Source organism: Dermacentor albipictus, chromosome 1 (assembly GCF_038994185.2).
Source record: "Dermacentor albipictus isolate Rhodes 1998 colony chromosome 1, USDA_Dalb.pri_finalv2, whole genome shotgun sequence".
NCBI classification, from domain to species: Eukaryota; Metazoa; Arthropoda; class Arachnida; order Ixodida; family Ixodidae; genus Dermacentor; species Dermacentor albipictus.
Window position 1 is genome coordinate 385,432,958 of NC_091821.1, and position 23,761 is coordinate 385,456,718.

A 23,761-nucleotide genomic window follows, 5' to 3' on the forward strand; every position below is an offset into this window, starting at 1 on the left:
CAAGGTGGTGGGACATTTCTACCCATTAGAAAAAACTGGCGGGTTTCCGGCCTTAGGTGGGATTCGAACCAAGTACTTCCCGCACAGGAAAGGTATGCTCTGCAGTTTCACCACCACAGCGGTATTAAAAAAAGAAATGACATTTCTAACGAAGCTTCCGAAAGTTGACAGGTTGAAACTGCCTACCTTTACCAACAATATAACCGTGCTTTATTGATAAGCAATTATCCATTACTAAGTAGACAACCTCAAAATTTGTGCCATCATAGACAACTGGCATGGGAATTTGAAGTTGGCGGCACAATTCATCTTTCATTTTTTAAGTGCTTTCTGGTTTGCCAAACCTAGCCAGTATGCTCACGGTAACGCTGACCTATCAGGTACTCTAACAGCGAACCATACCAATCTAGCTTAAGTTAATATTTGCCTTTACTGGCCAAACAAGAAGGCCAGGAATAACACTTGTACGAGTTTTAGGCGCCACTGCCAAGTCAGAAAGTGTTGCAGTACAAGTGTTTTGATCATTGCCATTCTATTAGATTTATATGGTTCAGTGAAAATTACATGGGTAAAAACAGACCATCATGTAGTAGTGCAACACATGCTGTGCAGACTGCTTTATTTGCTGTTCAAAACATTCTTCTCACACATGTCGCATCACATGCTGCATACATGTGTCATATACATCTGTCTCTCTCAACTCCTCCAGAAAAGAAAAAGTGCAGGCACCATACAAGCTTCAGCAGTTCACAGAAAGAACAATCTCAGAAATAGCACTGTTGCTCTGAGGAATGTTCAATGCAGTAACCAAGACAAGGTGCTAACTAACCAATTTTCACTTTTATAACCAACCAGATTCTGCTTTGTGCCGGTGCATTAACTCAATTCAAATTCAAACATTCAGGCACAGCATTCACTGCGTACATGATACACTGCAAGCTACTGGAACCCTCAACGATAGTTCACCACTAACTGCATCAATGTCCCATCAGCAAGTTTTACACTACGTAACCAAGCCTTCTCAAGACAAACACTGTAACTATACACATAGAGAAAAAAAATCACAGTTTCATAACCACATAGCTGAAGCACCATCATTTCCAATGGCACAAACAACCCATTAGTATTGGCCTGTCTTTTGTATTAAATAATGACAAAAATGGATCCATAAAAGGAAGGAGACTCTTATCTGGTAATCTCTACAAAGAGTCGGTATGAGCTGAAAAATACACAACGAGAAGTAGTGCAGCACAAATGACCGCATCCACAAGGTGGATTGGACTGGTCATGTCCTCCTAACAACAAAAGTACTCAACATGTTAGTTACACCTTTGCAAGTGATGTCTGTCTGTGTGGAAGCAAAACTGAAGACTAGCTCATATGCTGCATAATTTGTTACAGCATGGTTGCGAATTCTCATGTCATGTGAAAAAAAAAAAAGGAGAATCAACTAAACAATCAAGGTCAGCATGGAGCCAATCTTACCGGACAATGAAAACATAGTGTACTACATAAGGCCACGCTCAAACTTCTCAGGTACGTGAACTACATATATACGTACAGAGAAAAGAAAATGTTCTGCAATCCAGTGAATACCCCAGAATATTACACTAGAATCAATACCGGTCACCAATATCTTTCCTCTTTATCTCTCTCATACACACATGCAAGCAAACACACACGCATGCACATACACACTGCAAGTATTCAGTAATAATTCATATGATCTAAAGTTTATGGCAGAAGTAAACGAAAAAGAGAAAAAGCGATTGGTTTCTCGCTGCAGACCTCTTCACAAAAAGTGCAAGACTTTATCGAAAAACTTTGCACCATCCAAGCTTTAACATTCACTTTGAATACCAGTTACTAAAATGCAATTGTGCATAACTCACAGCAGGCCCTCATGACAATTGCATAAATGGGACAGTAAACGAATATCAAAGAAAGTAAAACTTCAATAAAGATGGGTGGGCGGCATACAACAACCCAAAAAGGAACATGCTGTAATTTTAATAAGACCACTTGCATAAACACAGTTTACTGTCCAAATAGTTTACATTTTGCTTAAAAGGGACACTAAACACTAACATTAAGTCAATATATATATCAATCAAGTCATAAGTCAGTGATATAGACTAGCGCTGCAAAATGTCCATATGCCACTCTTACCAATAAAAAAAGCTTTTAATAAGCGACAAAATGATAAGAATGTAAAAAATGATTGGCACTGCCAATGTGAAAATTCGTGAGATGTCTGATGCCCTGTGATTAATAAATTGTGGCTGTTTCATTTAAGCACTACAGAAAATGAAATTTGCCCAAGTTAATTCGATTCTCAAGTAAAATAACTACATAACCAATGCTGGTGCTGTTAAATGCAAGACAGTGGTTCGGCAGGACCCTCATACTCAGAACAGATAGAAGCTTGCACCAGAGCACAAACTACGAGACTAACAGAGCAGTGCAAGATGCCCACATTAATGGCCCTGCCGTAGCAGGCAGATTGAATCACCGAGGAATTGTGTAGCCTCTATCGCAATTTCCTCTGCAACAAAGTCATCTCTCAACGTGAAGTTAACCTTGAGAGATTTCTAAAAGGGTATTCACGCAGACTGGATTAAGTCAATATTTCTCATCGGCATTCCTTTAAGAAGACACCTTGACAGTAAGATAAACATTCCAACATTTAAAATGCATCGACTTTCTCAGAGTCTAAAACAACACATATTCTTTTTCGGACATTAACATACCATCAAAATTTCCATGTTCTTTCTTTTTTTTGTATATGAATCATGAAGCCATACAGCTTGGCTGATACAAAATGAGGTCATAAGTGGCTCATTTATCGGTGTATGCGTTTAGACAACTGCCAGAAAAGTCAAATGCTACAAAATGTGCCTAAGAAGCCTAATTGGCTCAATCGACGTGAGAGTGTGAGTGGTAAACCTGGCATGAGGCCAGAATCGCTGAGGGTTTAGGGTCAGCCATCACACACCCCTTCCATTACAGGCATTTCAAGAAAGCATATGCTTCCACTGACTGTATGCCATATGTTTTCATACCATAATTTGGTCAGACTGGGTGGACCAAAAGCAAACTATCAGATAAGGTTGCTATATTCTATGTTCAAAACCAAAAGACAATTCCTTCAAATTTTAGAGTCAAGTTCAGCATTTTTTTCCGCATTCCCCACTGAATAAAATACAAAAAAAAGAATAATTTCAATATGCAGGTGCACAAGAAATTGTTCTAATGATGATGTTATGATTCATTACTGATGATGGGAGCAGACAGGAGCACCCCTCCTGTCTGCTCCCATAGTTTACATCACAGTGTGGCACTGCCCCTGCCCTCTAGCCCTGAGAGCGACTCCCTCTCCACTATAGTAAATTAGGCCTCGGTTTCACAATAACAACAAAAATATTGTATAGGCGAAACAAGCTCCAACTCCAGCCCCCTTCCACCCCACTCAATATACACTTCGGGAGCCCCTGCTTTAACACTTGTACAGTACTTCAAAAGAGTGAAACATTAGGGTTATACTTCCAGAAGATATATGCTGATGTTACAGGAATTCTGCACTTCATTGTAAGCTTTAAGTAACCGGTATTCAAAAAGGTAAGAAATATATACACAATAATGTTTTCCATGCGTACTAGCACTTCGATAAAACACACCTTCAGTACGCCAAAATTAGTGTAGTATGTCAACTAAGTTGCGACATCCTGAGCACCATTAAAGGTAGCATATTAATGTTACATCTACTGCATGAAAGCTGAAAAGTTTATATACTAATCAGGACATACAGTTATGCTTGCTATAGGTGGATTTGTTTTTGTTCTTCTGAATGTATCCAGTTATTTTTAAACCAGTTTTTTAGCATGCTAGCAGTCATTTGTTTCTAAAATATGGTGATTTGGCATATATCCTCATCTCTCTGCATCTTTCCATTTATTACTTTCTTAGGTGACTCAGAATGACAGAGCTGTTAATGCACCCTTTACTAAGTATGCTTGCAGCACCCTAAAAACTCTCATCCTGATAATTTCTAATCTAATCAATAAATAATACTACCTTTTGTCAATGTTTCTGATAAGCAGAGCTGAGACACGAATGTTTTAGGCTACTGCCATTATATTAACATTTACTGTTGCTTGGATGAAGGATTCTGCTCTTTTTGGACAATACATGAGCGTACCATGTTGCTCACTCAGGCCTTTTTGGAAATGGTTTATCTGCTCGTTGGCCTAGCTTCATTTGTACACCCTGATACTAACTTTTGTGGTCAGCAATCTTGTCTTCAGCATTTGCTGTGGTAGTAAACATGAAATGCATAATAGCGCATCACAAAGGTCTATATTGTAGATCGACGCATACACATAAAATAAAGTGTGCCTAACGTAATGAGGATGTTAGGCACACTGTAGGGCCAACCACTAAAATTTACTGCAATTGCAATTTAATCAGTTGCCACACAGATTGACAAGAACAAACAAGACTTCATCACAGCAGCATTATGCTACAGTACCGCTTTTCTATTCTGCTCCTGTATCTAAGAAACAATCAAATCACAAGCAGGAATTGGGTATGAACATGCAAAACACAAATTGGTATTTGCTTTCACCCTTAGAAATTTCATACATGTTATACATGGTGAGGCACCAGCAAGGCTAAATTTTGCTCAGCAGGTATCACATCAATCATGTTGCCACAAAAATAATATATATATATATATGGTTGCAAGCTGAGGTCCACAACATTCATTACTGCACAACCTTAACAAAGCTTTACAAATGCAATGCAGCAAGATTTGCATAAAATTTTCATAAAAGCTACATAATACACCAAATTTGCTGGTAGCAGATGGTGACAAAACTCACAGCAATGATTTTACAGCATACACAACTCTGTTGGGAGTAAGCAGTTAACCTGTTCCTCAATTTCATGCAGTACCTCATTTAAAGTGACTTGCTTTGGTACATGTGTGACAAGGCAATACATTAAACCTCTTGCCAAGGGGCCAAGCAGCAGCATATAGAAACTAGTGTACACATATTTTCCATCGCAACAACAGCCACTTTGCAGTTGCATATGCACAGCTATCTTGCGGGGATGCCCCACAAAGAAGTTATAGACTCCATGCCGAATAAATTTTTGCCACTTTCAAGATAAAACCGCAAGGTATGCAAGGTCTGCCTTAGGTGTACAGAATGATACGCACAACACTGCCATTCATGAAACCAACAGTAATGGTATATAAATGGCAGACATTTCCACCGACTTCTCTAGCACTATTTTTTCAGTAGCCAAACATTGAGACCCAACTCATCAAGTACACTTGGCTCCGCGTGCTATTCGCAAATGCTCTTATAGAGTGCTTGCCTAGCAAAACATACAAAGTTTTGCTACGCAAAACTAGTGTGCTAGTTTTAGTAATTGATAAGTGACAAGTTTGCATGTCCCAAGAATGAGCAGTATGAATGCACAATGCTTTAACGAGAGACTCCAGGCTTGTCTTGAGCAACTAAGTTCCATAATGAGTGCCTGTATATGAGCGCATGCTTCTTGCATTCTGCCCCAACTGAGATGCAGCTGCTATGGTGAGGAATGAAGCGTATGCCCCAAGCTGAGCAGAACGACGCCCTAGCCACAGAGCCACTGCAGCAGGTACAAAGAACTTTAACACAGAATTCCTTAATTTATTACACAAAATGCCTGTGCAGAAATAATAGGACATGCAATATAGTAACTCACACAGAACTCTTGACAGGGAAATATTTTCCTTTCTTCCTGACTGACAGCCTGTTCAATGTCAAACTGAAAATAGACTAACAAAAAGTTCAGGTTAGCCTGAATACTATCACTACAAACGGTAATATTGTAGGCATAGAAAGTTTGGGACAGAAACAGCAGGGAATCTCGAAGGACAGAGGCTACATGCTTAGAAAACAAGAGGCTTGGCAAAACAAAAATTTGGAATACGAAACTGACAATGATATGACAGAACCTAATGTTGGACTTTCCACAGGTGCTAAGCAGAATGTACTTTTCGATACTCCTGTTTCAACTCGCTGCTAGTACGCTAGTGAAACATTTAAAATATCCTAAGCTCAAATCCCCCTTTGAAATACCAAACCACATGAATCACTTTTGAAGTTCAAATCCTATATTTGCACGAAATTAATGCACATGCAATTATATATAATGCAAGAAGAAACTTTTGACACAAAAAAAAATCAAATGATGTACAAATGTATACTAGTAAGGTTGTAATGCCGAATAATAGGCAATGCAATCATATCTATGGGCTTGAAATAAGGCCTTTCAGAATACCACAATGGATGGCCTGTCACCTTGGAGCATACCTGTGCAGAGTCACCTGCACATATGCTGGAAATTGCACAAGCGCACATAACGGCAGCAAGTCACCCACCACGGCATCTTAAAGTGCTGTAACGAGGGCATCATATGCACCGTAGACACAGAGGGACGAAATGTGCATGCGCTGAGGCAGTTGTGCTTTATGAAAGAGACACAGCATTGATCACTGAAGTGCATCAAGCTATTAAACCTTGAGATGCTGGACAGCTTTCTGACACCAGCTCGTCTCAATCCCCTGTATTTCATCAGGCTCACACTATCTGCAGACCTAGCCTTGCCATCTAAGGCCAATGCTCCTGTAGAATTTCGCTGTCTGAAGGCTGAGCTCACTACATTTCTTTAAGTACTAAACAGGGAAAAGGGGGGGAGGGGGTATACTTGGAACCATGCCCAAAATTTAAAAAGATATCTTTCTAGGGATGGCAATACTGGAAAAAAAGAAGAAAGGCCCACTATACCTGCAAATACGGTGATACAGAGGTGCTGCCAAACTCTCAAAACCTTATTAAAAAAAAGTGGCAAAACATTACTGTGCAAAACCCTCTGTCCTATGTGGTCTTGGAATTTTCTACACCTTCACGTAGCTAAGCACAAGTAATCTCTCTTGGCATCTCTCTCATCTTCACACCATATTTCAATAGCCATTCAGTACTAGGCTGAGCTGTAAAATACATTTTTGCAAGTAATGGTGTTCCTACATTGCTACTAACCAGCTGGTAGCATCACAAGCCAGAAGTCTGTATATAAAAGGGACAATAAGGCTATGGTTACAGCTATCATTAAACGTCATTGTGCCCCAACTGCCAAGACAAAGTGCTACTAGAGTGTGCAAGTGACAGTAGTAAAAATTCACTATGCTAACAAGTTTTCTGGCAAATGCCTGCCAACATTATTGATTATCAGTGTGCCACAGCCTGACTGCAGGTTCATGCCTTGTGATACCTCAAGTAAACTTAAGATGCATGTCAAAGCTACAGTTTAGACACTTGCGCAAAAGTGATGCAGTAGAGTTTCACACTGAAGTAAACACAATTTCTCTGAACAGACTCCGTAATATAAGTGAATGATCAAGGACACTTTGATGATTTACAGTGTGACAGACAATAAAATCAGGGGCCATATTTTTGGGATATACCATTTTCAGATGTACCATTTTCAGCATCCACATTTCAGCAGAAACAGGAAAGAAAAGAAAAAAAGAAGAAGGCACATGGCTAAAGGAATCTGCAGGTCAGCATGCGTCATTCTAATGTCCATTTGACATCATTTTTATGTCTAATGCACTGGCAAGAAGTGAATCATGGAACAGTCTTGCGCAAACTAGTTCTTAGTCAGTAAAATGCGTCTTTTAGTGTTAATAAATTATCCTATGTTGATGAACAGTGTAATTACTGCAAAGTGCTCACAATTTCTTAAACATCATTCACATGCATGCTCCTATGCTTGAGAGCAATTTTAGCTGAGGAAGACTTGCTGTCTTCAATCACAACTTTGTCTGTGAGTGAGTTGTCCTTTTGTGTGAAGCAAACCTGAAGAGCTTTTCTGATGTGTTCACCATCAGCTTCGCTACAGAATTTCTTGCTTTCTTAAGACAGGTAAGGCAAGATCAAAGCTTTGTCAAAGGTGACTGCACAAAAACATGGCCCCTGGTCACATCATGATCAAGAAAATGAGAGAAACAGACATGCCCTTCCTATTTCACACAGCTTTCTTAAGCTTCCAAATTGGCACTAAGCTTTTCAGTGAGAAGCAGAGAGTTCCCCATCGTGGCTATGAGCAGAAATGTTGAGTTCAAACACCAAGCCAGCCAGCAGTGCTCATAAAGCTCTGGAAAATCTAACTACACTCTTGTAATACTGTTCGCCCATCACTGTGGATGAAACACATAGCCAGATGCTTTAATTTTCTACCTACCACATAAATGTCTAAAGAAAAAGAAAGCCATGTGACGCTGTGCAACAGATCATGCCTATACGACCCTAGAATACTCATCTACCATAAAAATGTACAGAAAAAGGCCACATGATTTTTCATGCTTCAAATTGTTGTTTTCACTGGCTTTACTTAACGAAAAATAACAAAAACATAGACGTTTCGCCACCTATGCGGGTGGCATCGTCAGTACACAATCGCAACAAATGAGAAATACATCCTATTTATCTATGAAACTGCCGTAAACATCCAGCAGGGGGCCACGGTTAGAGTTGCATGAAGATTGATTATGACAGATAAACCATGATTCTATGAACTTTCTTTTTCAGCTGCAGTCGCAAACACTGTAAAACAAAAAATAATACCGCTATTGCCTTAGGCTAGATTATGCACTAGTTTATGCTTCACCAAATAAAAGGATGCAATTTTTCACACCGTAGTAAAAAAATTCATGAAAATGGCCTTAAAAGATAATGACATGAAAAAGAAAGCCTCCGCTACAGTGTGGTAAGATAAGGCAGCACTTCAAAAGAGCGACTGGGCTGCGAAACGCAAGCTCAACTTTCAAGTTGCAGTGCGCAGCACAAAATTACAGGCTACAAGGTTCATGTAACTGACACCTGTGATAGCCTAATACAATGCTTCAGCGTGAGATCTGTGAGATTTTTAGACAAAAGAATGTTCAGTATCATCCTGTAGCACTGCACAACGCTAGACTACTGAGATCTCCAGAAGAAAGCACACCAAACATTATAATCTGGCACTGTGCAACACTAGAATCCTGATTCTACATTTTGGAAAAAATTATCCTAAATAATCTGCCCTCATGCCCATTTCAAACCACAAATGTTGCATTACTTGTCACAACTATCATACTAGAAGTGTCACACCTATGCGACACTTGCCGTGCTGTGCCGTTATGACACGAACCCCATCACCCCACTTTCTTTCTTATACGGCAACATTTATCCCTTGCTGACGATGTCACTAGATCGCTTGTCAACACAGTAACAACCAATCTAGTTTAGTTCCCTAAACCTGGGCTATGAGGGATGCAATTAGAGGGGAATGTGGTTCATTTTTCTGATAAGCTGGGTTTTTTTAATGTACACCCTAGATGTAAGCACAGAAATACTTTTACATTCTTCCCAAACCAGAATGCAGTCATTGCGATTAGGAGTCAAACCAAGACCTAGTGCGCAACAGCAGAATGGCCCAGTGGCTGAGCCACAGTGGTGAGTGCTGCAGAACACAGCCTACACAAGAAGGATGCTGTAATCTTTTGAATGATCAGCTTACATCAGCAGTTTTCAGCATAGTGCTAAGCATCTAGTCATTTTAAAATGTACTAGTGGCACCTGTGTTCAATTAATGGTGGCCTCTACAAGTTGCAGATCTAGTGCTTCTGTACATTACACCCTTACAGAGTGTGTTTTACTTCCATTACAATGAAATAGAATGATAAACCGGTTTTCATAGGCAATAAAACATTTTGGCTAAAAGGAAAACAGTTCTGACACCCTAAAAATAAAGAAGTATATTATTTCTCATAATAAATAAGTGACTATGCCGATAACCAATACCAACAGCCCCAGTATAGAAGTGGCATCTTCACGTTGAAACACTTTACAGCTTGTGGAGCTGGCAAGAACTGCATTAGTTTTCCTGTAGGGCACCAGAAAGAAGACGCCAGACAGCAGTCAGGTGGTGCCCAGCGCCAGCGGGCCAACTGTGATAGTGCTAGCTGCATACATGTGATGACAATGCTCCTTTGTAAGCAAAGGTTTCCGTTAGTCCCAAACCTAGTATATTTCTTTTTCATGAAGCAGCTTCATCTCTGAACACTCCAGCTGATTTGTAACAGCACTGCTGCTTGTTTAAAAAAAAAATTGAATTCTAGGATTTTAGAGGGCAGAACGATGATCTGATTACGAGACAACCTGTAGTGAGAGACTTTGGATTAATTTTGACCACCTGGAGCTTTTAACATGCACTTATTTCTAAGCAGACTGCCATTTCTGCATTTCGCCCCCATCGAAATACAGCTGCCACGGCCAGCATCGAACCCACGACCTCGAGCTCAGCATTGAGATTGCTTTTTGAAACATACCTAGTCCTGATAATTTCACAATAATTTCAGTAATTGCCAGTAAGTTAGTCCTTAACTTTTTAGTTAGCACGCATATAGCATTTGCAGAATTGATGCCAGTGAGTGGTCAAGGCTTGTCCTGTTAGGCATCTTGAGACTAGCACCAGTTCTGAGATATCGATCTCCAAATTTGCAGTTAACTACATTAGCATAGCATGGATTACTTTACCAGACAGACTCATTAAGACATTGTGGGACAAAACTACATGGAACCCGCCGTGGTTGCTCAGTGGCTATGGTGTTAGGCTGCTGAGCACAAGGTCGCGGGATCGAATCCCGGCCACAGCGGCCGCATTTCGATGGGGGCGAAATGCGAAAACACCCGTGTACTTAGATTTAGGTGCACGTTAAAGAATCCCAGGTGGTCAAAATTTCCGGAGTCCTCCACTACGGCGTGCCTCATAATCAGAAAGTGGTTTTGGCACATAAAACCCCATAATTTGTTTTAAAACTACATGGGACACCATGTACATATTGCTATCGATTTTGAACAGTTACTGGCATTCGCACTGTTCATGTGTTCCTCTACCTTCTTTCATTTTTTTCGCCCCTTGTACCTTTGTCACTTGTTTCTCTTCTCATACATCCATACATCTATCCTCAAGCATTAATAGTAGCCATCATAAGAATATAAGCCATTGCTACATTGTTCTTGCACTAAACACATGCCTTTCCCTTGTTTGTCCTACAGCATCAGCATGTGTCTGCAAAGCAAAGCACAGTTTACACAAGTATGCAATGCACTCGGATCAGACCCCAGAAGATGCACAAGCAATTGGAATGCCAGAGATGCTGCTGAAACTGTCATGTGCTTTCGTTCTTCACATCACATTGGCGAGTAGTACTAACAGGCTAGAGAAGCTTTCTTTCAAAAATGTGCCTGCCTCTTGTGTCCATGCCAAATGACCACAGCTAAAGATAATTTTATGCGTCAGAGCTTCCTTCTGGAGCAAACAACTGGAGTACATCAGACTTGCAGGTTTGCAGTTTTTACACTCTCCTTTGATTTGAGCCTTTCAGAAGACTCACTTCACCTAAGGTGGAGATTACATAGGCCAATGCAACAGAAGTGCAAGTCTATCTCTGAAAGCTGCAGTTGGCCAGCTTGCCCTTAAGCACCTCTTTCCATCACCACAAGCTGTGTGTATGGATGTAATGTATACATAAATATGTGTGTATGCACATGTATGCATAAATATATGTACATAGGACTCTCCCTTTAACATAGGAACCATTTTACGAATAAGTTATATTGCAGATGAGTTGTTATGGAAGCGATGCTTGGTCTCATCGGTGGGCACCATTGCAGATGGATAGAAGTTGTGCAGTGGCATGTGCACGGTGTCCATGAGCTGACAGTAGTTGGGCTCTGAAAAATAGCGATCATAAGGTTAACATGTTTGTTCAGTCTGGATTTATATAATGCACATGCTCAAAGTAAGGATAATCCCCATGCGTGCTAGTGCTAAAGCTTGTCTAAAGCACATTAGCATGTTCTTAAATAAAAGTGCACCAGGATGCACTATCATACACCATAAATTACACACTTCAGTTGGCATACTTAAGAATGTTGTTTATACTGCTATGGGTAGGAAAACATCCATCAAATTTGCCTGCATATCACCAATTCTGGTAGACATATACAACAGTCTTCATGCAGGCTTTACAATGCTCAACACATTGCCTTAGGAACTTCTGCAGAGTGCAGTGAGGATGAATAACACAAAAGGGAACATCCCATTTGTATTCAGAACAGTACACTGCTCAGTGTTTTTGCACTAAAACTATGAAAATACAAGAGCCACGTAGTTACATTTTTTATGCCACTTCGACCGAAAAAGTATCAAGTTTGAAAGATAGAACACCATCCCGAACTGTGATCACTCAAGAGACAATGGCATAGTAACCGGTGACTGTCTGAAACTTTGCATGGCAGTGGCACATCTTGTTGTGCTCACGTCAAATCATATAGTGTGAATATCGACAGCAATAATAAGATAGCAACACGTGGGCGGTCGTTGGTCCAAATTGTCCAAATAGGCATAGTGCACGCACAGAACTGTGCACAAACGAGAATGCCTCCATAGTGGCCTCTGAGATTGCACAGACACGTGCACCACTTATCTCAGAAGCCACCACCACTGTACTGCCTCGCCTTGAAGGATGCTGGAGACATGCCCTGAAGGAATGGTTGCCCTGACATGGTAGAAAGTACATGGCTTTCGTCACGGTTTCCGAAATCTACATGTGGCGCTCACTCATCTTGCTGGTGGTATCTTTGTCGCGGTTGGACTGGAGTGAGGGGCGCGCTGTCATGCGTCCAGTTCGGTCATACTTCCGTGCTTTGGAACTTTAAATGTGCCCTCCTTTTACCGCGACTGGGTTTGAAGTGTTCGTTGTAATAGTACGGTGCTTTTGAATATGTTCACTAAATCTGGATGCAGTATCCGTAGGTGGGGTCAGAAAATCTTAAGTGCAATGAAATGTGGTAATTACAACTGATAATTTGTCATATATGGGATAATTATAAGTGTGTTCGACAGTATATCACAAATTCTACAAAGCGAAGAGCATACGAAGTTAGGAATTCAGCCTAGGCACAGTTTTGCAATGAGAATTGCTTGAAGTGCCTTGCTTTTCTAGGCACATTGGAAAAATGGCTGTGGCTTAGCTAAGGTTAAGCCCAGGATGCGAAGCATACTAGCCTTTATTTTAGTTGTTGAACCACTGTTTAGCCTGGTGAACTGCCGTTGCTTGGCTATGTTTGGTTCGGCTAGACGAAGAAACAACTCATGCGTTACTCTGCTTCGCCTTCAAGAGTGGAACGCGACAGCGTTCCCGTCGACCCACCAAGGGGTGTAAGACAATGGGCTACGGCGCAGCGACTACGCGCCCCGCATTGGACGCGGTGAGCGTCGAGCAACGCAGCGTTCAGCGCGGCAACGAAATGTGCACCTGAGCAAGCGACGCATGCCTGAGCCTTAGAAACAGCTCGTTTCTAAGGCAACACCGCATTCACTAGAGGCGCTTTTGTACCGCTTTGAAGCATCGTACTCGTGGCTCAGTGGTAGCGTCTCCGTCTCGCACTCCGGAGAGCCTGGTTCGATTCCCACCCAGCCCATCTTGCAAGAGTGGAGCCAAAGCCACCTAGTAGAAACAAGCGCAGCTGCTTATATACCGCCGCGACGCCACGAGCGACGGCACGAGTTGGAGCCCCGTTTCTCCTCTGTCGTGACGTCACGGTGTCACGTGGTATGGCATGGGGTCAAAGGTCATTGAAGGCGACACCACCGCGCCTGAGGAGCTGGGTTGAGCTCTAGTAATATGCTTCGCATAAAAAATTTATTGCTAAGGTCTGAATGATGCCTAAATCAAGCCTGTAGAAGTTTGGCTGCTTGTACAGAGCTCCATATGAAAACTGACAGAACACAATGTTAATAGCCACGGCGATACTACCTCACTTTCTTAATACTGTATGGAAATGTTTTTGCTTCTGTCCCTCTCTGCAAATTGCACATAACCACAGTGCTCCTCTCAATTCCCTTTTTCTAAGCAATGACACTTTCAAAACTCTACCGGAAACAATACTTGACTCTTGCATATCAAACACACTTTCAAGAAACATCACTGAACATCTAGACAATTGCAAAAATCAGCAGGACTGCACAATTAGCTTCTACACAGATTTGCTTCTGCATTTCTATTCAAAATGAAAGACGTATGCTACCAGGCCTCGATCAACAGATTACGCCTCTCACTCATTTGAGACCTGACAGTCACCGCTTTTCCGGACAGCTGTGCATAAGAAGGAGGGGTTTCTTATGAGGAAGCTTTACCTCAGGGTCAACACCAATGCCACTTATTCAAATAGATGTAAAACACAGAAATGCTTTTGTGAGGCAACTGCTGGACCAACTTGTTCACTTATTCTGTCGTCCCTGTGCCTCTCCCTTTCCACTTGCAGTGGTTGTCGGTAGTCGCATAGAGAAAGGGGGTGGCCTTTTCCAAGGACTGTTCTGTGGCGCCATTGGCAGGGTGCACGCGAGGGTGACCTCTCCAGGACATCACAGGGTACATATACATTTTCCGTCTCGTCCAACAGCACCTCTGTATGGGCATTGCTCGGGCTTGAGCTCAACTATAGTGCCTGGCACCTACAGTGAGCGTGTACCTTGTGTTGCTCCTTTTCCAAACACTAAGCCAAAGAAAAGTGACTAGTGCTTGCATGTAGTCACATTATGCCGAGCCGCACTTATTCGAAGCTTTGGGGATCAAGGTGCCTTCTCACGCCTCATCCCCCCAGCTCACGCATTGTGCTTAGCTCAATCTCCGGGATCCGCCCCACAAGTGGCAGTGTGCAGACATGGCTAGTGCAACAGAGCTAGTTTCCCACATAAACCGTGCTTCTCTCTCCTGGTACAGTGTCACCATGCGAGCATAAGTCACCGAAACCCGCCCGGATTGGCGACCCGAGTGGCGGCCCTTGGGTGCCCTCCCCCCGAGCTCTCTTCCACTGAGCACTTCATCGCTGCGGCAGATTCTCACAGGCCTGTAGCAAGTTGATTAAATGGGACCTGGCTTCTGCAACTTCTCGTTCTCGTACTTGGTGGACCATTACCCAGTTAGCCCTAGTGCAGCGGGCGCACATACTTGAAGGGTCTTGCAGTGAGCCTTTGCCCATAGGTGCCATGACTGTAGCACTGTGCTGCATCTCCAAAATGCCATCGGACTGCACCAGCAATGGCGAGCCATCGGTCATCACGAGAGTATGCAACATAGCCATGGGGACACTTCCCACGCAGCGTGTTGAAGAGAGCTGTCCTCCCACAAAAATGCACTAGTGGCACCCTTTCCTCTATTCACCCTTGACAAAGGAGCCCCTTTGATTCCCATGCCGGCCCAGGACTGGGCGTTTGTGCAGTGCTGGGCATTGCCAAAGGCAAGTAAATTGTTTCCATAACATAGAGCAATACTGTTTTCTTGCATGCACAGTGCTCAGGGCCCCCTTTTGTGGCCTGAACATGCGCACTACATTACGTGAGGCGACAGCTTAAGCGGCCCTGTGGCTCACTAAGCCCGAACCCGCAGTAGTCGGTGCCAGACGACCACAAGGTTAAATTTTAGTGAGTCTCGAAAGCAGAATTTTAATTTTAGACCTCAGATATTTAACAAAAATTGCAGAAAATTGGCAAGCTTAAAAAAAATACAGAAGCATAAAGTTTATAAATTCATAACTTCGCACCAAAAAAGACAGCTGTCGTAGTTCAGTAAACTGCATCAGTTAGAGCATCTAAAGTGAACAAATTTGATGTATAATAAATTTAGAGCTTTCATGAAATTGCCACAATGTTTTCGAGGATTTTGTAAAACTACTACTCACAAATCAGTGTATAATACAATATTGTATGCTTTAAATGCATTACTGTAGAGAAGCAGGCCAGAGCAAGCTATAGCTCAGGCCGACCTCTTTGCCTTTCTACAAATAAATCTCTCTCTCTCTCTTAGATGCATTATTAGGTGCACTTAACAGAGTTGCGATATCCATTTTTTAATTACTTAGTTGTAAACATGATACTCGAGTTCCTTGAAATATTGCAATTTGTCAAGAATTTGTGGAAAAATATTGACAGCCTAAATCAAAGTTTGCTTGCTACAGACATTAGATTTACCTTTTTCTTTTAAATGCAACAGACTTCGTCAAGTTCTGTGCAGTGGTTGCCAAGAGAAACAATTTGTTTGTTGCCATGTATTCAGATGGGAGCTCCCAAGCTAAAGTTTACTCTTATAGGAGCTACTTCATTTGAACAACAAGCATGGGAGAGTTAGGCCCTAGACAAAATCTTAACTTTCAGATTAGCACTCTGAAAAAGGAGAAAGCAAGTAAGCATAATATCGAGCTAGGTGACACTGATCGGTAATTTCATACGCACGTTTTCCCTTGACCTCTGAGCACTCTGGTCTATGGGTAATAATGTAGTATGTGCAATGGCATTTCTGGTTAGACTGATGCCTTGCAGGGTAGCAAAACTACAAAATCTTGGCAGTTTCTCAAATACAAAAAAAAAAATGTATAAAGGGCCACAGAAAGGAAAGCCTCCATTGCTACCCAGAACAGCGTTAGCTTTCCCAAATATGTGTCTTCTCGCTTTAGCTTGTTCTGGAAAACACAGTCCTGAACTACCATTTCTTGCTTTGGTTCACTGATCATACCAATGCTCCCTTTCTGCCATGGCACATGCTATTCTGGTATAATCTGGCACGAGGTGCCTACCAGGTATTTTTTGTGGATGGTTACCAGATGAAGAAATGCACCACTGAAAGAGCCCAGAACATCTAACAGAGCAAAGTGAAGGGCATGGCTCACTCACCGTCATCTGGTGACAAGAAGTGGTGCCTCACCAAAAAGTCCAGCAAGATGGGGCAACTTGTAATCTTGAACTCCTCGGATAAAACGAGGTTTTTTACCTGTGCAGTGAAACAGCCACCATAACATGAGAAATGCTACTCACGTCAATAGACTCGCAGACTACTCAATAGCTAGCCTTACGCGATATCAGAGTGCACTTGGTACTAGTTCGAGTAACATGATTACCTAAGTGATCCCAAAAGTATACAACACACTGATCACACGGCAAATTTCACTGCTAAACAACTAGCTCAAAAGATTTCAGTACTGGTAGCTACAGTATTAGTGGACTGAATGGCACCTACAATGACAAGTATGTAAGGTGTTTTTTCTTATGGTAATACTTTCTTATCATGATAGAATGTCTTAGTCCTTAACACACAGGGGCAGAAGGTGAGGATAAAGCAATTACAAAAGGCTACGAGGATTCTATGGCAAGGACAAGATTAGGGAGGCACACTTGCACAAAGTGCCCTCTCCCTCAAATACTTATTGGCAATATCCACAATGTATAGTTGGTATCAGCATTTAACTCGAGGTAGAATTTAGCATGGATACAGTATGAAACATGCGAGGACTATCAGCATGACGGTACCAGTACAGCAGCCGCATATACACTCTGAGCATGGCGAGATTGTTGATTCGGTTTCTGTAGGGTTTTGTGCACGTCTGTCCAAAATAGAGATCTAGTAAATACCTCTGGAATTGCCATTAGGTAGAAGTTGTCCACTTCGTTGTCCGAGCAGTGAGGCTCGAAGTCTGCAGGAAGCTCCAGGTCAAAGACAAAGATTGTTTCCGGAAATATGCCCCGATCATCCTCGTACACGAACCTAGCAAAAATATTCAATCATGTCATCAAGAAAGTTTCTTAATATTCAATCAGATCGCCTGTACCATGAAACTGTAAGAGGGAAGTGCAGTAAGTGCAGTTAAAGATATCTGTGTTAATCATATTCAGTTACTGGAAAGTGTCTGCTCCAACGAAAATATTTTAGTTATATACAATATTTGTTAGAAGCATATATTTGGTACACGCTGTTATCGGCATGAAACATTTCGGACTTTGTTATATCTGATAATTCATTATATTCATGCTTGTTATAACGACGCTTGACTGTGTACTCTAATTCCACAAGAAGCCCTTGCAGCACTTCCAAAAACTTGTGCAACAGCGTATAAAAAAAAAAGAAAACCACATAAAAGCCTCATGCAATATTATCACACATCAGCTTCAAATCTGTGCATCAAAAGCAAGTGTTTCTCAAAATACAGTTCGGCGTTCTTTCTCGTATTGCTCCCAGGTGTACATTCATTTCCTTTACACTGCATATCTAACCAGATAATTGCTGCAAGACCAAGTTAAACCGCTTATACATCTGCATTACAATTAACACACATATCCAGCCTTTTAGTGCTCTTCATTTTTTGTATCGGTGTGAACACCGTCTGCTTAGTGACACTGCCTGTTCTTCCCCGTGCACCTTTTGCACTAACCTCATTTATTATCCTGGCTTTGCACATACCCAAAACCACAGATAAAAAGAAAGACTTCCTGCCGAGAGAAAAGCACATTGTCATATATATTTTTTTATCTTCACAGATGTGTGCCACTCTGAGCAACTGCTACACCAGAGACAGCGAAGGTGTATAAACGAGTTCTTACGCCCTTTGGTTGTACCACTAGGGGTCTGTTTGCTGGTTCTTCTTAGTGATTATTCACCACGGACAATGCCTGCACATTCTCACTGATGCCCTGGCAATACAGACACTTTGGGGTCTCATGCAGGCTGTATTGCCGATGTCTGATTGAAATTTGATACTGATCATGCCATCAGTTTCCACCACCACAGCCGTACAAACTCCTAGCTAACCTTCAACGTGGAGTCAGGAAAATGTGATGCGAGAAACAAATAATAAGAACTAAATGCTGAAATTACAGCACAAAGAAGTTGTCTATTCGAGTGAGCATGTACACATAGTAACTTTTATTTTGTAATCATGGATGATTACGTTTCAAAGCATAAATTAGGATGCTGATGCAAGTTGCATTGCTGGCTGACACCAAGCATACCGCCGTACATAAGCTTTTGTTGCATAAAAGTGGCTGTAAAACACCCCTTAATAGCTGTGCTTTAAAATGGCAAGAAGATGCAAATCCCTGGGTTCTGATCTTTCTCTGTCCAGCTATGCCACACAGTAAGAGGAACTGAAAAACATGGAAATCTTTTTTTTTAATGGCGATAGCTATTTATGACATCACAAACAGGTCACTGATCTAAGGTATGTACTTATACTTAAAGAAAAAGAAACTCATACAGAAGCATATAGAGTTGAAAATGTGGTCTAAAAAATCACCATACCGCACATTAAGAGTTGTGAAAGCTTTAAGTGTTTTTACATGTGCAACATGAGCTTTAGTTGGGTATATTGTACTAGAAGAAAGTAAAAACAGCATAAAGTTGACATTGTTGCGCTCTGCCAGGTGTTTGTAGTGTGACTTTCAGCACCTCGAACGCAAGCACTGCTGCTAGGTAGTGTCACTGTGCTACATCCAGCATCGCAGTGTATAAATAGTGGGGTGCTATGGTAGTATGTCAGACACCAGGATACACCACTCCAAGCACTCGTGAATGAGGTCAAGGTGGCAGAAGCTGCTGCGGAAAGAAAACGTCATACGGCACATACCACTTTGCTGAAACTCCTGCTCTTAATGCGACACTCGTCTGCAAGCTGCGAGACTACGCTTACAATGCTTAAACATAGGAATTATGAGGAGGAAGGCTCCACAATATGTTGAAGGCTCAGAAATTTCGCAATCAGAAAGAGACACAGGAACAGCGAGAAGGTCAACTTGGTGTTGTAGGAGCATCGAAATGCAGTGCCTAGAGATCAAGGTTCTGCAACTATGCAAGCTTGTGGCTTGTGTAAATTTATTTATAAGCAGAAACATGGGTTCCTCTCAACTACCGCCACTACATCTCGTTTGCTCCCAAAATTAATAAGTGTAGCAAATTTCTTTCTCCAAAAAAGCAAGGTGTCTCCTAATTTTTGAAATTGTTATTTAGCAGACACCCTTAACTATAAACGTAGCTTAAATAGTCATGAATGGGTTTGTTACTTTTGCACAAAAGAGCACACTGCTTTAATTAAGGGCACATGCCCAAGTAATTATGCTTCCTATGCAAGGTTGAAAAGAAAAAGAAACGAAACACTGCAAATGACATTTTTGTTTTCCTTCAAGTTTTTTTTTTGATATCCTGTTATGCAACTGAAGCAAAAACATGGAAAGAACCACTCCTCAGATTTTCTATGCAGCAATTAACATAGGCGAGGTCACACAAAGAAAACTCACGACACATTCCCAGCTGGCCGGATTGCACTGAGCAGATGATCTGGCAACGATGCCTCCTCTTGGGCTTCTTTTCGGACACACTCAGTTAGGGTATAGCCGACACAAAAACCACCGGTCACCTGAAAGAGACAACAGTGCAAATGGGTTTTTACAGTTCTACAAACACCTAAACTGACACAATTATCAAATTTATTCAACATCACATGAAATTTGTCTGGTTTTGGGAATGTACTTGGTAGAATCAAACATATACTCAACCACAACAAAGGATAAAAAGGAAAGCATACGTAAATGTTTTCTTACTGTGGCACAGGTGCCTCTTTCCCAAACTATGAAATGCAAAGCAGCCCTCGTTCTACTGTATACACAAATGAAAATGTAACGAGTTTCCATGTAAGAATAAATTTCATTTGAAGAGCCTCATACTGCTTATCAAGTGTGCAGTTGGTTGTATGCGTGATTATAAACCAGGCAGGACGATCAATTCTTCCAATTGTGCCACAACAACGGCCACTAATTCGTTCACTATCTTGGGTATTTCTGTCTACTAGATCGAACTCGGGGAGTGTTAGCTAGCCCCACTCAGGGCCTACTATGTACTTATTGCCACATGAAAGCGCGATCAAGTGCACAACCTGCTGCATACTTTGTCAGGACTGCTGTTGCAAATTGGTTTTTAAAGATCACATGGCGGTCGGCAGGCATCCCACCCAAGTGACCAGAGAAATTATTGAGGTGGCAGAAATTGATCATCTGGGGGTTAAATGCATCAGTGCAGTGTCAATAGGGTTGTCACAAAAAGACCTTGATTGTCTGTGGCACAATCTATGGGCAAAAAACTAGCATTTCGAGGTGCACGTTGGGCATATGTAGGTCCTTGGTGTGTGCTGCACGTGTCAAGTTTTCATATTCCACTTGTTCATTTAAAGATTCTTTCTTTTCTTGTTTTCATCAACCGCATGCACGTCATTCATCGCCTTTGTACATAACTTCATCCTTTTTGCCAATAAAATTCAGTTGAAAGTTTGCACTTGCGTTTGTCAGGTCTCCCGTCTATGTTCTCTAGTTTGTGTGGAAAAGCTTACCGCCATGGAATCTACCAACTTAACCAAGCTGGTACTTTATTCAGTTATATGTTGAATATACTGCAGTGGAAACAACAGATTTTGTGTTTGTGTGTGACATTTCTTTCTGGGCTGAACCTTACAACTTCCGGATTAAGGGATGCACATAATAGTTCATACGTAGCACTCTCTCTCTCTTATATTATTTTTACACCAACTCTTAATCTAAAAGCTTCAGAAGTATGCCCTTTTCTCTCTGTGTTTAATTAATGTTGCATATAATGTTATATGTTACTTGAAAGTGAAAGTACCGCCAAGAATGTTTGAAAGTCAGAATGACACTAGGGGATGTAAATATATATCTACTTCTCTATTGATTATTCATGGCTTTCAAACCATTCATCGATCAGGCTTGCTTCATTCTCCATTAAAAATTTTGATGCACTCAAGAGTTAATTACTGTTAAACTGCAAAGCTCACTGCACTGTTTAAAATATGACAAGCTTAACTTAGAACCACTTTCTTTTTCGTAAACATGGCCATTCATCTAATAAGTTCGCATTATTTAAGCCATAGGTATGTTCTTCCGGCAGTAACTGATACTTGAGCAAATGCAATATGGCTACTCCTGCTAGGATACATACAGGGTATGAGCCTACAGACCAAGTTTTTAGCCTGTTAACATAAAATGACATGTTAACTAGCTGCTGCAGTCTACAGATGTGTATGTAACCTATGAGAACATTATACATTTTAAGAGCCATCAGAATGTGCACGTTAAAAATACAGATGACATTATCATCTCGACAACTCTTTCCTAAAAGCAGCCAATAAAATGTCATCGGCGATTTATGCACAACTATTGAAGGCACGCATGCATTAATTATTACCATGTTGTCGATCTTGTTTGGAAAGGTTTCCTTCGTTGCCGATCTCCGCTGAAACCACACGCTCATAGAGCCGTCGGGCCGCTTCACGTATCCATTTATGTGTACTCCATATCGCTTCAGACCGAATAGGCCTTCGAGAAAACGAAACAAGAGAGCACGTAGGTCCCGTTACGAAAAAAATTTCGCAATGGAGATTACGGTTAAAACACACGCAAAAGGTTTGTTCACTCACATGTTGCAGATCTTTCCATCTTCATTCCAGGTTTGTCTCCGAACCTGGCACTGACTTCGTAGCACTAATGAGAAAAATAGGAGTATTGAATATATAGATATATATATATATATAAACATATACACACAATCGGTCGTTGTAATGGATGACATAATGCAGTGATATGCGCGCTTTTCGCTCGAGCTGATGCCAGCTGAACGGACGCCGCGGCTATAATTAGAAACAGACGAGGGGACGGCGAGCGCGATTATGCACGTAAACAAGCGAATACACATACCTCGTTCCTCCACCCGTTCAGTGTTTTGAAGATTTTCTTCTTTCGTAAATCTTGTAAAACGTCGGCAGCCTTCGCGCTGCGCTCCTCGTACGTCTTCCAGCTCGGATTCAAGAAAACCCGGTTCGTTTTGATGTCGTACTGAAACGCGTCCTTGTAAGGGGCAAGATGTATCCAATCATTCGGCCGAATGAAACCCATGTGCTGGTCGCCGACGAAAAACAGCTTGCACTTCTCATGATAGAAACCTGCGGTGAAGAAAATAGGCGTAGAGAAACTCAGGCACATTCGATCGGCCCGTCCGATGCCACGCCGCACGCAGTAAATCGCCACCGCGCTTTCTCTCCTACACCTCTGAAATCGCGCACCGATCATCGCAAGCGGTCGTTTTTCGTACGTTTATTGCCACGCTCGCAACCTCTTCACTATTCAGAAATGTGTGGGTATCGTTATTAATTTAATTTTGTGTCCCAGAGAGTCGTCAAAGAACAAGAGAGAACATACATAGGTCGCATAAACATTACAGTGTATATAATTGTACGACGGCAGTTACAGCGTCCCATCGCGCATGATGAGACGAAATTAATCGATGCAGGACTTACTGATTCGCATGATGTCGAAATTCTCCAGTAAGCGTTGCAGTTTCGCCGACCAATTCATGTCGGCAGTAAATGTATGAATGTGCGATGCGCGGCTAACTCCTGGAGCTGTGTGCTCCCAGGAGCTTATGCGCGCGATCGCAGCAGACTGCTTCCAAGCGGCTGGTGCCGACAGGCTAGGCCGAGCAATGCGTGCAGTGTTTTCAGCCGTGCGCAGAACAGCCAGCCAAACAAGATTCATTGTTTCGTTGTCGTAACTGGCCGGTATACTGCACAGTCAGGACGTCCACGAAATGATTATTCGGTTAATATAGTTCCAGAATATGAGAATTTCAAACTGATACGTTATCTAACTTCGAAACAATCTGCAAAACATGAAAGTGAACCAGCGCAGAATGCTCAAAGAAACAGCGCCTGCTTTGATGACTGTCCTACGGGCAATACGACCTCCCAAACCTCGCGCTAGTCAGTGTAACAACGTT

At 41.8% G+C, this 23,761-nt stretch overlaps 1 protein-coding gene across 1 annotated transcript; it reads right to left on the reverse strand.

The window, feature by feature from the left end:
• Positions 1-587: 587 nt before the first annotated feature.
• Positions 588-23,685, reverse strand: LOC135902411 (uncharacterized). Its single transcript, XM_065432433.2, has 8 exons — positions 23,283-23,685; positions 22,684-22,928; positions 22,407-22,470; positions 22,175-22,305; positions 20,221-20,339; positions 17,566-17,698; positions 16,831-16,927; positions 588-11,831 (listed from the first exon to the last, which is right to left on the reverse strand). The coding sequence occupies exons 1-8, from the start codon at positions 23,518-23,520 to the stop codon at positions 11,710-11,712; spliced, it is 1,149 nt and encodes a 382-aa protein (XP_065288505.1). The 5' UTR covers positions 23,521-23,685; the 3' UTR covers positions 588-11,709.
• Between the last annotated feature and the right edge of the window lie 76 nt (positions 23,686-23,761).

Bases quoted from the DNA above. Each gene is read 5' to 3' on its own strand.
- LOC135902411 (XM_065432433.2), bottom strand. From the start codon at position 23,520: ATGAATCTTGTTTGGCTGGCTGTTCTGCGCACGGCTGAAAACACTGCA. The intron at 20,340-22,174 runs GTAATAATTAAT...TGTCTCTTTCAG, and splicing joins CAAACAAGATCGACAACATG to GTGACCGGTGGTTTTTGTGT. The intron at 11,832-16,830 runs GTGAGTGAGCCA...GCTATTTTTCAG, and splicing joins CTTCTTGTCACCAGATGACG to AGCCCAACTACTGTCAGCTC.